Source organism: Nicrophorus vespilloides, unplaced genomic scaffold (genome assembly GCF_001412225.1).
Source record: "Nicrophorus vespilloides isolate i.1.1-1 unplaced genomic scaffold, Nicve_v1.0, whole genome shotgun sequence".
Lineage (NCBI taxonomy): Eukaryota > Metazoa > Arthropoda > Insecta > Coleoptera > Silphidae > Nicrophorus > Nicrophorus vespilloides.
This window is the reverse complement of record NW_017100087.1, coordinates 131,666-144,607: the sequence shown is the minus strand read 5'-3', so window position 1 is coordinate 144,607 and position 12,942 is coordinate 131,666. Positions and strand designations below refer to the sequence as shown.

General features: G+C 31.7%; 1 protein-coding gene across 1 annotated transcript; it reads left to right on the top strand.

The window, feature by feature from the left end:
* The first annotated feature begins 6,445 nt into the window (after nt 1-6,445).
* On the top strand, nt 6,446-9,086 carry LOC108567296 (shematrin-like protein 2). The gene is made up of 4 exons (XM_017927667.1): nt 6,446-6,814; nt 7,649-7,784; nt 7,840-8,144; nt 8,875-9,086. The coding sequence occupies exons 1-4, from the start codon at nt 6,725-6,727 to the stop codon at nt 9,070-9,072; spliced, it is 729 nt and encodes a 242-aa protein (XP_017783156.1). The 5' UTR covers nt 6,446-6,724; the 3' UTR covers nt 9,073-9,086.
* Nucleotides 9,087-12,942: the final 3,856 nt, after the last annotated feature.

The window sequence follows — 12,942 nt, the reverse complement described above, 5'->3', positions numbered from 1 at the left end:
TTTCTTTTACACAAATTCTTTAGGAATGAAGAATTTTGATTTTATAACTTATTAATTAATTACTTTTATATTAACCGTTTGCCGTCATATTGTATTTTCATTAGGTCCAATTTTATTCAAAGTGTATAGTAGTAATGTAAACGAACAATACGTTTATTTGGCATTGTGACAACTCAGATTACAAACGATAATCCAACAGAACCTTTAAATCAGTGAATCCCAAACTTCCAGAAAAAATATTCCTCAGCGCCCCTTTGGAAATTATTATTTTCAAATTTCAAAAGCAATTAAACAGAAAGATATATGTATTAATGTTTCTACCGCCCTCTGGATCGCTGCAGCGCTCACTTTAGGAATCACTGCTTTAAATGAAACCATTACCAGGAAATAATAATAAGTCAAATTTTAGCATGGAAATTTCAACGTCGGGGCTGTAAAGGGTTAAAGTTGTTACTGCATAGCTTTTTTAACATTATTACACTCTTATTATTATATGATCAATGTTTTTGTATACAATTACTTGAATTACCGTTATAAACATATAAATAAGAAACGTGGTATAATACCATTTTATGATTATAAAAATAGTTTCTGTCTTCGAACAAGCTTTAGGAAGAAATTACGTTCGATTCGGTTATTAATTTTATTAACTTTTTTAAATAAAAAATCTCGAATAACAAATTAAGCCGCCTACACTACAATCTCATATATTTTTATACGCACTTTCGTACAATCATTTAAATTTTATTACATTTTCCGCTGTTTATGTAAAAATATTCATATACAATATTAAGCGAAAATATTTATGACTATAATCGGGGCTAAATGACATTTGCAAGGAGCACGAAAAGTTATTAATCGTTTTTTTTAAAGATATATATTAGACGTTATGAGGACCATAAATAACGTTTATGATAAATCTGCGTCGAAGTGACATTCGTGGAAAGGACCATTTTTTTTTAAATACTCGCACGTCCTGCAGTACTTTTATTAATACTCGAATAAACATCAGCAGACGAGCGTCGGTCCTCGGCGTCGTCTCAATTGATTTATTACAAAGCGAAAAGAAAATTACGATCGGTCGAGACGAGACGAAATGAGAGGCGAGACAGCAACTAAATGAAAACAGGAAAATGCGATACGTCCGATACGCGGAAATGCAAAAAAACAAACAAAAAAAAGCAGAGGTGGGGAAAGGCACGAGAAACGTACATAAATTTAGTTATGTTGCTGTCAGATGCAGGGATAGCGCAATGTTTTCATTTTATTTTATGCACTTTTCCCCCCATTCACCAGCTGCTGCCACTGCTGCATCAGAAATGCAGACGGAAATCAGAATTTATTGTTCATCGATGACATTTTAATCACGGTATTTATTTAACAAATAGACATTTATCAACTACCAATTCATTATTATTTATTGAAATATATTATTTGCAGTTGCATTGAAAAATTTATATATTAATGAAATTTCTGAACATTAACTTTTTGTTCATCTATGAACAACATTGTGATCTACACTAATTTTCCCTACAAACACACTGAAACTTATCATGATTAAAAGATACTTATATAGCTCAACAAATATATTTTAAACAAAGATCAACAATTTACCAAGCGCATCCACCATTTAGTAAATAATTTGAATATAAAATATTTTCTATTTTACTATATTTTCGTTAAAATTTCTAAATATTTTATTACATTCATTATAAAAACAACATTTTTTTGAACTGTTGCGACTGGATTATCAAATAAAAGCATTAGTATTTAATTTATGCAAATAATTGTCTGGTAATTGAAACGCTTCAATCCACTGGATTTGCAATTGTAATTAGATATTAAGATAATATGATATTATATAATGAATTTCAGCTCATAACTGTAATGGATATTAACATGATAATGGGTGCTCAAAATGTATCAACCATTAGTTGATTAACATGCAAAATACTTAATATTATTTATGGAAGTGAATAACTTAGATGCATAAATAAATAATGACCTAAAACAAACGGAATCAATTTATCAAATAAAAAAGTTACAGCCACACAGAAAAATCGATGACCTTAATTTTGAGTAGTTCTATTTATATTTACTAATGTAATTATAGATCTAAATCACAAGTATTCATTTACAGGCTCATATAATTTGGATATTAATTATATAATTTATTTCTAATACTTTGATGTTTAATTGAAAATGTATTATATTGTGTTATACATTGAATAAAAATGTAATTAAAGTATTCAATTATGTCTTACTACTTATTAATATAGCAGTACAACTAAATAATAAAGTTTTTTTTATAACAATTTTTAACATTAATTTGTTCTGAGTATTTTTTTGAAATTTATATATTTTTAGAAACTCTTATGTAAAAATAAATAAAAAAAATCTTTATTAGTCACCAATTGTAACCAAAGGGCTATCGACCTAAGTCTTTCCGCCGAACTCTTATGTATTTTTCTGTATATGTCAAAAACATCTGAAATCCCATATTTGTGCTTGCCAATTAAGTGACAAGTACTTCGTACGAGATGTGCTTACTCTATGACATAACATGCAAGTCGTAGTTTATAAAAAAATCCTTTTTTATTAGTTGATTCATTAAAAAAAGGTTACTATTATTATATTGCATATTATGTAATTGATTTATATAATTAAAAAGTTTCAAATTGCGTGTGAGAGTTTTCTAAATTTATAGCTCAACTAAGCATCCGGTGAACGATCTGTGTGCGTCTGCGGGATCTGGGATAAATGATTAGGGCCCTAATTGCAATGACCCTAATATACATCTAAAACATAACTGCGCGTGTTTCGGTGGTTTAGTGCGTATATTATTTTGCCCGAATGGATATTAGTTTGTGTGTGTGTATGTGCGTGTTCGGAGGGTGGAGGGTGCGTTACGTGATGTGTGTGTAATTATAAAGCAATTGGCGTGGCGTCGCTGACCGCAGGGCACTTACGGTCACATGCGTTTAATGGGCATTCCCCGAATTTTATTATCGCATCAATGTCCGCAAAACCATTCCAATGATATATAAGTCTTGCGGAATTGTTGTTTGCACTTTATATTACACACACATATAAATTGCTATGGAATTTCAGAAATAATAAAGAAATTTAAAGCAATAGGTTTCACAATTTCAATTATGTGTAATAAATACATTATTTACACTACATAATTTTGTATTAATCCTATCTTTATATATCCATATGCAGTGTTTGCTATTATTGTTATTATAACAATATTCTTAATAATAGTGTTCCGGATACAAATTAGTATTTTATTTCGATAAATTTATTGAAATTTCATGAAATCATAGACTTTCGAATCAGCTAGAAAATGTGAATCAATGCAACTGGTTATTGATTGTAAGTTTTTCTATTGTTTGAAAATATTTCAATAATGAGATTTACCTGCATATAAACGCTGGCAGTCGAGGATCTACGAGATCTACGGAACTGGATGAAGTTCGCCATACCTGGAACAGAGAAACATAATTAGTTGTAGCGATTTTAATGATGATCCTTGTACAGAAGTTGTTTGATCCCGATGTATGTACGCACACTGAAAGTGAAGGGTTAGAGTTCGTCGAAAGGGAAACCGCATTTAAATAGAGAGACAGAGCAATGCAATTAAAACTTTTAAAGCGCCGAAAGCGCAAACTATAGAAACTTGTCATCCACTCGTGCAAATGTCCCGAAGGGTCGTTTGCCACTCCGCATTTTTACTCCAACTGGAAACAATTACACCGAACACAAAAAAAAATAGGAAAGAAAAGAAATCTTTATCAAAGCGTTTCATGGATGATTTACTTTAATATTTCCTGCTTCCGCCGAGAAAATGGAAACAGCGAGAAATGTTGTGTGAATTATGGGAAGCAATTGTCAAAAATTGACGCCGTTTCCAACGCGAGGGAGGAGATGAAAACACAATCAAATCTGCGTATGTGGGGGGACTCTTAAACTGCCGACGAGGCCTTAGCCTAGATTACACTAAAACGTCCTGAATACATTCTTTTGTAAAAAAATATATATATGTATTGTAATAGAAATATTCTTCAATGCCGTGTGCAGGCAGCAAAACCCTCGACTATGACAAAAGTCTTTTGTGTCTTGCACTCAAATATAAATAATTGAGTTGCAACATTCCACATGAATATGTCGCAGCGGGTTTATCCGTATTACTTTTTTTTTGTTTTTTTTTTCCAATCGTAAAATTCTCCTTCCTTGTTTGGTTACCAATCTAATAACATATTCTCGCCGTCATAAAAAGATGACTGCGAGAATATATTCCCAGTGTCCTGCAATTTGCGGAAATGTTATCCCTTTTTATGGCATTTGTTCCACTTCTATTTTTTTTTGTCCTAGCGCCTCCCAAGCACTTTAATAAAGAGCACAGTAAACAGTGGCGCATCATACGCACTCTACTCTTAAAATTCGAAGAAAAAAAAGCAATCAAAATTTAAATCTTAATCTTTAAACCAAACACTATAAACAACAAATCCTAATCAATATTAATTACACTTGGTTCTCTTTTTATGCGGTAGATACGTTCCACAGAAAAACGCATAAAAATAAATCGCACAAAAAAGGACTAGACACACGTATAAAAATAAAGGATACGTTCCATAATTTCTTAAAACCGCATAAAACTAAATCAATGAGTTACAATATACCGAAAATCGTATATATTCTTCCTGAAATGTTTATTCATAATTTTATAAAAACGTTAACAATCATAGACAATCTTAACATATTCCTTCTAAATTTATACGGAAAAATTTTACAAAAAAAAAATACAGAAAACTTTTATGAAAGTTAATCTTTCTTCACATTTTTTTCTTTGAATTATCGTCGCTATATGAGAGTGTTCGGCATAATTTGCGAACTGGTTCGAAATCACTTTCATCACTAGAAGAGATAGTCAGCATATCAGATCTATGTCATGAAGATAATGATTACTTGTGAAGGTAAAATTAGTCTCAACTTCGCATGTTGAGTTTTTCCCTTTGACAATATAATCAGTGATTAAACTTTGCGATGGCTTTGCTATTTTTTTGTACAATTCCTGATATCCAGAAATGTAATTCTGAAGCTCGCGTTGAAACTTGAATGCTCGTTCAGAATTATCATCTTTTTCGATGAAATGGTTTGCCAATTTGTGTCAAAACGTGTCATAATGGCCTAAATAGTTATTTAAAAAAATACTTCTTGTAATAAAATCCGCATAACTTCAAAACCGCATAAAAAGAGTACACATAAAAAGAGGACCTAGTGTATATAACATAACACATTGTAATTACTCGAATATGACGTGGCAACATTGGGTCTTTCAAATCAATGACATTAATGTTTAATTCAATAATTCGTTTCAAATGCATGATCCAGTTATTCAACTAGAATACTTTCAAAATGTTCTGAACAAATTTATTCATTAGAAGAAACAGTTTTAATTTATTATATTGACTTGTAAGTGATATAATAAATTAAAACTGTTTCTGCAATTACATAAGAATAAATTATAAATTATTATATTTATTTACTTCAATATATGAATCAACTATAAAATAGTTAAAATATACAATTTAGTGATAACATTTGATATAAATATTTCTATATAATTATGACTTATTAAAAGTATTATTACACATGAAGTATATACTTTAATGATTACCTTTAATAAATATATCTTGCATTACTAATTATATTGATTTTATTCTTGAACTGAAATTGACACTCGACGCTATTATCCGTTGTTTCATTTTTCAAACATCTTTTATCCATGGATATGCAGATAAATTGTTGTTATTAAAATAAATTTTATATATTGTAGCTTTATATACATTAAGGTATTAAAATATTTGTAAAATATGTAAGAATTTTTCATTAAAACGATGCTTAATAAATTTTGCAAATTTATTGAAAACATTTCGGGTTGTGTTATTTATGATCGCACGCCACTGTTCGCTGTTTGTGCGGGGGCGGCTCCATGTAAACAAAGGCATAAGGCTGCGGTGGCAAAGAAGAAGAGAGAAAGAAAAAAAGGAACGGCGTTTCGGTGTCATACGGTCCTTCAGTGTTTACTGCGACAGTTGAATGTTGGTAATTCCAGAGCACCCCACATGGGATTTCATCTACCCTAGTAATATAATATTTTCGCCCTGCGCTCTCCACAGGAATGCCATATTAAGTTCTGCACTCTACAATAACGTTGATACCTTTTTTCAACACTCTTCACCTCTCGCTTTCTTCTATTATATTCTTCTCCCTACAATATTTCATTACGAGCATCTACAACAAAATATTTTTAATTTAACACACAAAAATAACGAACATAATTAATATAATAACAAGGTAATATCACTTGCGTAATAGGTGGACTTGCGTGGCCAGAGCTTGGGATATTATTAAATAAATCTTGTTAAAATTGAGCGGACGCAATGTACGCGGGGATTGTTCTGGATTATCCAGGCATATCGCATTCGAAGTTCTCGGTCCAAAAAGTCCGTATGACAATGGAAGAGAAAAGTGTCTGCAGTTATGCCATAAGTGTGTATGTGTATCTCTAGAACCACCACCACAACCACCTCTAATCTTTGCACATCCAGGACAGATATAAATCCAGCACATAATGTCTTTTGCACCAGTATACAACCTGTATTCTCAACACGTACCTCAAATTTGAGTTTTGGAAACGTTTTGATTGATAACAAATATGGTGCAAGTGAAATTGTTTCTGTTGATTTTCTTCATGGGTGGATACTGTGCCAAATCTATATCGAATTCTGAACCATCAAATATACATGTAAGCATTTTCATCACTCTATAATCATAATGTTCATATATATTAAGAAAAACCAAGAAATTTTATTAATAAATCTTATACATAAAAATAAATTCTTGGTGAGAAAAACTAATAAAATGTAAAAAAGAAATACAAATATTTAAATTTTGATAACATGATACAAATAACTAATATGTCATATAACATCAGATCAAGTAATTCAAATTCTATTTCAACGCTTGCTGATTTGGTTACATACCTTAACTTTTCAATATGAGACAAATTTTTATGTTTTCAATTCTATCGGATTGTATATTTCAGAACTTAAATATCTAATAATCGAATCATCAACAAAATTATGTTCTTACTAAAACTTTCTATTTATTTAACAATTTATGACCAATTCTTCAAATATCATTCTATTTTCAAAATTGTCATTTTAGTAGATCCTAAACGATTGGTTAGACGTTAGAGTCTAACAGACTGACATTTGTACCATATTGATTACTATTACTTAAAATCATACAAAACTGACAGAACATTTCTACACAATATTTATTATATATCTATTTTTTATAACTATCCAATAAACCAAATATATATCAGGAATGTTGTATTAAGATTCTAAAATATTATGAAACAATTCGATTTATGATATCTATATAAGATTTATAATAATAAAGATATAATTATTTGTGAATCAAAGAATGTATTGAAAAAACAATACAACAAACTACGAGGTGTGTCTTCCTCAAGTATTTCAATGGTATTCTTATTGAAATCTTAATTGCTTAAAGGAACTTTCTTCAAAGTGGGCTGTCTTACTGTTTCTCTTCTTTTAATTTAATAACACAGAACGCAATCAGCGAGGAGGAACGCCGCGGCGCACCGGAAAACGTCGAAAACAATAAAAACGAAGGTGGAAAAATTACCCGTGGCTTGCATTCGACAAGCGCAACGCACAAGCATCCTCAATATTATTATCCTTCAGGTAATTAACACCAATTGATAAACGTGTGTTCGGTATTAATGACTAATGGTTGCAGGATACGATTCGCATGGTTCGACGGGGAGCGGATTCAGCAGCGGTGCGACCCATGGATACAGCTCAGGGACTACAGGATATACGGGATACGGTGGTAACAGAGATCAGGGCTACAGTGGATACGACAAAGGCGGTTTTGGAAGTTACATAAGCGCCGGAGGGAATATCGGAATCTCTGGAAACCATGGGATTTCTGGCGGAGGTCACGGCAGTTCTGTTGGAAGTCACGGAATCGGCCACGGGGTCACGGGTCACGGACAAAGTTACGGAGGCTTCGGACTTGGCCATCAAGGAGGATTCAATGGAGTAAGTTCCATGCTTTTATTACATGCCAATTTCTTTGTGGCCACAGTATAATTTCCTGTTATTTGCCGATTGATCTGTTACCACATTCATCGGTTAGATTCATGACACCACGAACGGAACAGCATAACGCAAATAGTTAACAAAAACAGGAAGCTCAGTCTCATTCCTAATTGGATATCTAAATCACAATCCACATGCAACGCTCTTGTTTTTATTTAATTGCATAACAACCGGCAACATTTCATTCTCGAAACGCACTCATTCAGACAGTTTGCTTCTCTAATATCACTTTTAATTGCAAACCTGTAATATATTATACATATAGAAACGTTAAATGTAAATTACTTAAGAACTAGCGTTATATTTGATAGAATATTTGATATCCAATCCAATTTATATTATAATACTTAATAATTATAATCGAAGAAACATACAAACGATATATTTTAAATAATGAATTGCTAACGAACGGCGGATTTAGACCTTTCTAAACGGACTGTAAAATTTATTCCGTAAGCATTTCGTCCAGGAAATGAGCTCGAGTACAAGATCAATTTTAGAGTTTGGAGTGCCCCGACGATGAACATTCTTAATACGCATTCCGAGCAATTGAATGGTAAGATTACATATACATGGGAGTCATTATCTGGGTGCATCGGTATACCATCTGCTTCTATGAAATGATATTTTCGCCGTGAGCGCAATGAAAATTCCTGCATTAAAATTCCAGGCGCTCGCTCTGAAAGGCTTACTAATTCCTCTGGCTGGGATCGCATTGCTTGGAGCTGCCGCTGCGTTGACCACGAACCCGGTGCTTCTGCAGTTGGGAGTCGTGAATGGTAAACGACGAAGAAGATCGATAGACACTTCACTCAACCACCAACAGTTCTACCCGGCCAATCCCTTCGTAAAACCACTGAATAATTAAACCGCAAAACCAGATACTACCTACTACTACTACTATATGCTTTAAGATACTCTGTATTAGGAATAAAATAAATTCAAATAATAACAATCCATTTATTTACCCTACAAAACATTTATACTTGTCCAAAAATTGAAAAATATCTTTTCGTCTATTTATTATACTATTTTATAAAATCAGTTTTTATAAATTCAATCTTAAATAACATGAAAGTAATTGTCTTTTTTTAAATATTTTCTAAATAAAAGAACTTCTGTTAATAATAGGAAATTAAGCATATGACAGGTCAACGTCAAAATGACGTTAAACAACATCAAGAAACAACTAGTCTATGTCAAAATAACGTCACAATGATGTCAGATCATTCGTAATACTGAATATCTTAAATATAACATTTAAACCTATAAGTAAACTATTATACAGTTATACTCGTTCCACAAGGTGAAATATCAACAAAGTAATTTACTTAATGTTTTATAGTGATAGATTGTAAATAAACACAGATGCAATAAACTTACTGGTCACACTTCACTGCACAGAGATATAATATGCAATCAAATGAATAAGTAACATTAAAACAACAAAAAACTTGCGTTTAATTCGGCCGATTTGCGAATTCGTCGCGTCGCGAGTGAAAAATTAAAATCACCGAAATTTGCATCAGGAATTTATTCACAAAACCGTAATCACATTTTCCAGCACGGCGTAATTACGTGAGCTGCAACTGCAATGCGATCTGCGAAATAATAATAGAAAGTCAACGCGACACATTTTATCTCCGTTACATGATTAAAGCAGCGAGAATTTTAATTGCGCATTTAACCGTTCTGCAATTACTATCGATTAGACCGTCGCAAATAAATCAATGCATCCGAAAAGGAAAACAAACAGAAACGTTGCGTAACTAATGTTCAGGTAAACCTTCGTTTTTATTTTAAGCTGTAGTTGTTTAACGTAGAATTTCTCCGGAAACTAAACCGTTTTTATAGTTAGTTAATGGAACCGTAAAGCGCGAAGGGTTTTCTAAGCTCTTCGGCAAGAAAACTCGTTTTTACTCTTTGAGTACATAACTTTCCTTTAGGTACAAATAAGTTGGTGAGCGCAAGGTGAACAACCGAAGGAGTGGGGAACCGAAGCCGCCTCGGCTAGACTAGGTCTCCAACATGTGGGCATTTGTTGATCGCTGTTTTTTGTTTGTATATTTTGAGATTCTCGAGTTGTTTTATTTACGTGCATGTAAATCTCGGGCATATACAAAGCATCGTCTGGCTCTTCGGTCTTGTAAGTGGACTCTCGATACTTTTGTGTTCGAGTGTTGTTATAAATAATTCAATAGACCGAAATAACCTATAGGAAAACCAGAAGCGCATCAAGTGGATAGATTCAGGGATGCATCCACGATAAACATACTTAATTGCATTCAGTTCATTTTCAGTCTCTGCACCGTATTAATAGCTTTTTTATTGCCTATCTTATTTACTTAATATTTAACAGACTCAAATAACCCAGCGATTCTCATTCACCAATAATCTTCAGTTTACTAAAATCATAAGTAATAACCATTAAATAAAATTAATATTAAATAAACAATATATTTTACTAAACTTTAGATGACATTATAAATAAATAATATAAATTCAATTCAATGACTAATTTAGTTTCGCATCAAAACCATTACGTAAAATTAGATAGTAAAAAAATCATGAATCATAGGATTTTCTGATATAACAGTAGTTTCAATATATATTTCTACATTCTTTTCTACATTAAAAATACAATTTATTTATTTATAATAACTAATAATACCTTTATAGTAAAAATAAGATGAAATCGTTCTAATAAGAATCAAAAACAAAAAATATTTTATTTACTTGTTTAATAATAGACAAACACATATAACTTTCTTTTACTGTCTGAGCTCTATATTCCAATATTGCGCAATGACTCTTCCTAGAATAGTTAAATAAACGGAGAAACACCTCGTCTCGTTGTTGAATTATTGTTGGAATCTAGTGTAAGTGGACTTCCTTATGCATAAATCGTATTCAGTCTCACGCTGTACGTGTTGGAGAAAACGTGTTCCACAACAATAAACGCATCCATTAAAATGCATTATGCGTGAGATATTTCGTTGCTGCTCGTACCTTAGGTTCGACCTCGTGATATTTTAAACATATTTTAATGGACACTAAATATGTATGATGGTACACACTAAACAGATTCATCCAAATTATTATGTCTATTGTACGCTATTACTACTACAAGGATTTACTGTATTTGTTGTCAAATAAAATATATTGTTTCAATAATATTTATATTTTATCTTCAACTACAATATTTTGTTAAATGCATAAATCGATTATTAATAACAGACAAGAAAGTAAGGTCAAAACAAGGATCAACAAATTAAAAATGTATTATGTAAATTATGATTAAAGCCACTTCAGTTTATTATCTTCCGAAGAGAGATTGTTATAGAAAAAATGATTAAGTCATTTTATTATATAATAAATCAATACATTTACCAATAGCTTTATTATTCTTTATGACACTTTACCTGTCAATTTCCTAAACATGTTATTAATAATAAAGAAGAAATATAAGCTAAGTTAAAGTGAAAACTATCTAGTCAATCAGATTCAATATAAACCATCTGCGTTTATAATTTTATCATTATCCATTCAAGCTGAGAAACTTAAATTATGTTTGCTTAAAATCCGTTTATACTAACAAATATTTTCACCTTGATAGCTTTCTTCAAACGATTATTTAAAGAAAATGTTTTAAAGAGCATTGTTTTATAGGTTTTTTAAAAAATGACTTGGATGTGGAACAATTCCCACGCGTTTTGGACAGAGGCAAGATAGAATTGTTGTGGGCACAGGAAATACACACGAACGCATTATTAAATTGCAATCGGTCGCCTTTAAGAGCGACCACACAATTCACTATGCAAAAAAACAATAAGTTCCATTATCGCTTTCAGTTTCTTATTGAAAACAAGTTGTAATTGATTTTGCAAGAACCACCATACTTTCCCATTCATTCGCAATATGAAAAATAGAAGTCTACTGATTCACATTTTACATACTTTTTTTTTATATATAAGAATAAACGATCCGAAACTTTTACTAAATAATACAGTTTTATATTATTTTTTTAAATATTGATTAATAAATGTATTAGATTTTCTTAAGTAACTTAAATAAATTAGTATTAAATTACACATATGTTTTATTAATATACTTTACTTAAATTTTCTTAATTATATTAATAAGTTTTTAAATATTTAAACGAACGTGTCGTGTATCCAAATCGGTCTATTCATCAATATACATGGTATTAATGTGTGCGATTTATTGAAAAGTAAGCGGTTATTTTGTATTAGTAAGGTAATTTTCTTTTGTTACATGTATCATGGACTTACTAGCTTTTCTTTAACAGTGTATCCAAATAATAATTGAACCTAAGGTCACACAAAACTCGCGGAAATAAAATACAGAAGAGTTCCCAGTTAAGAAACAACATTTGAAGAAGACATTGCGGCCATGTTTGCTTAAACAAAGACGCAGCAGCAGCAGCGAGATCGCGTTTGACCCGAAGAACGGAGGCGAGTTGAATAAGCGTTGCCGAGGGACACTTCGGTTGGCTCAAGTGGCCGGCCACGGCGAGAAACTGGGAGAACAGTACGACAGGAGGAAGCGATGACCTCGAAGATGATGCATTTAAAGACGCGGAAGCCCATTTCCGACACCGTTTCTACACCGAACGTACCCCCACGAAATACCAACAAAAAAGGGAGAAGAGAAAAAAAAATAGGATATTGAAGGATGGAGTAAAGCAAAACAAAACTGGATCCCCGACACCAGAAGC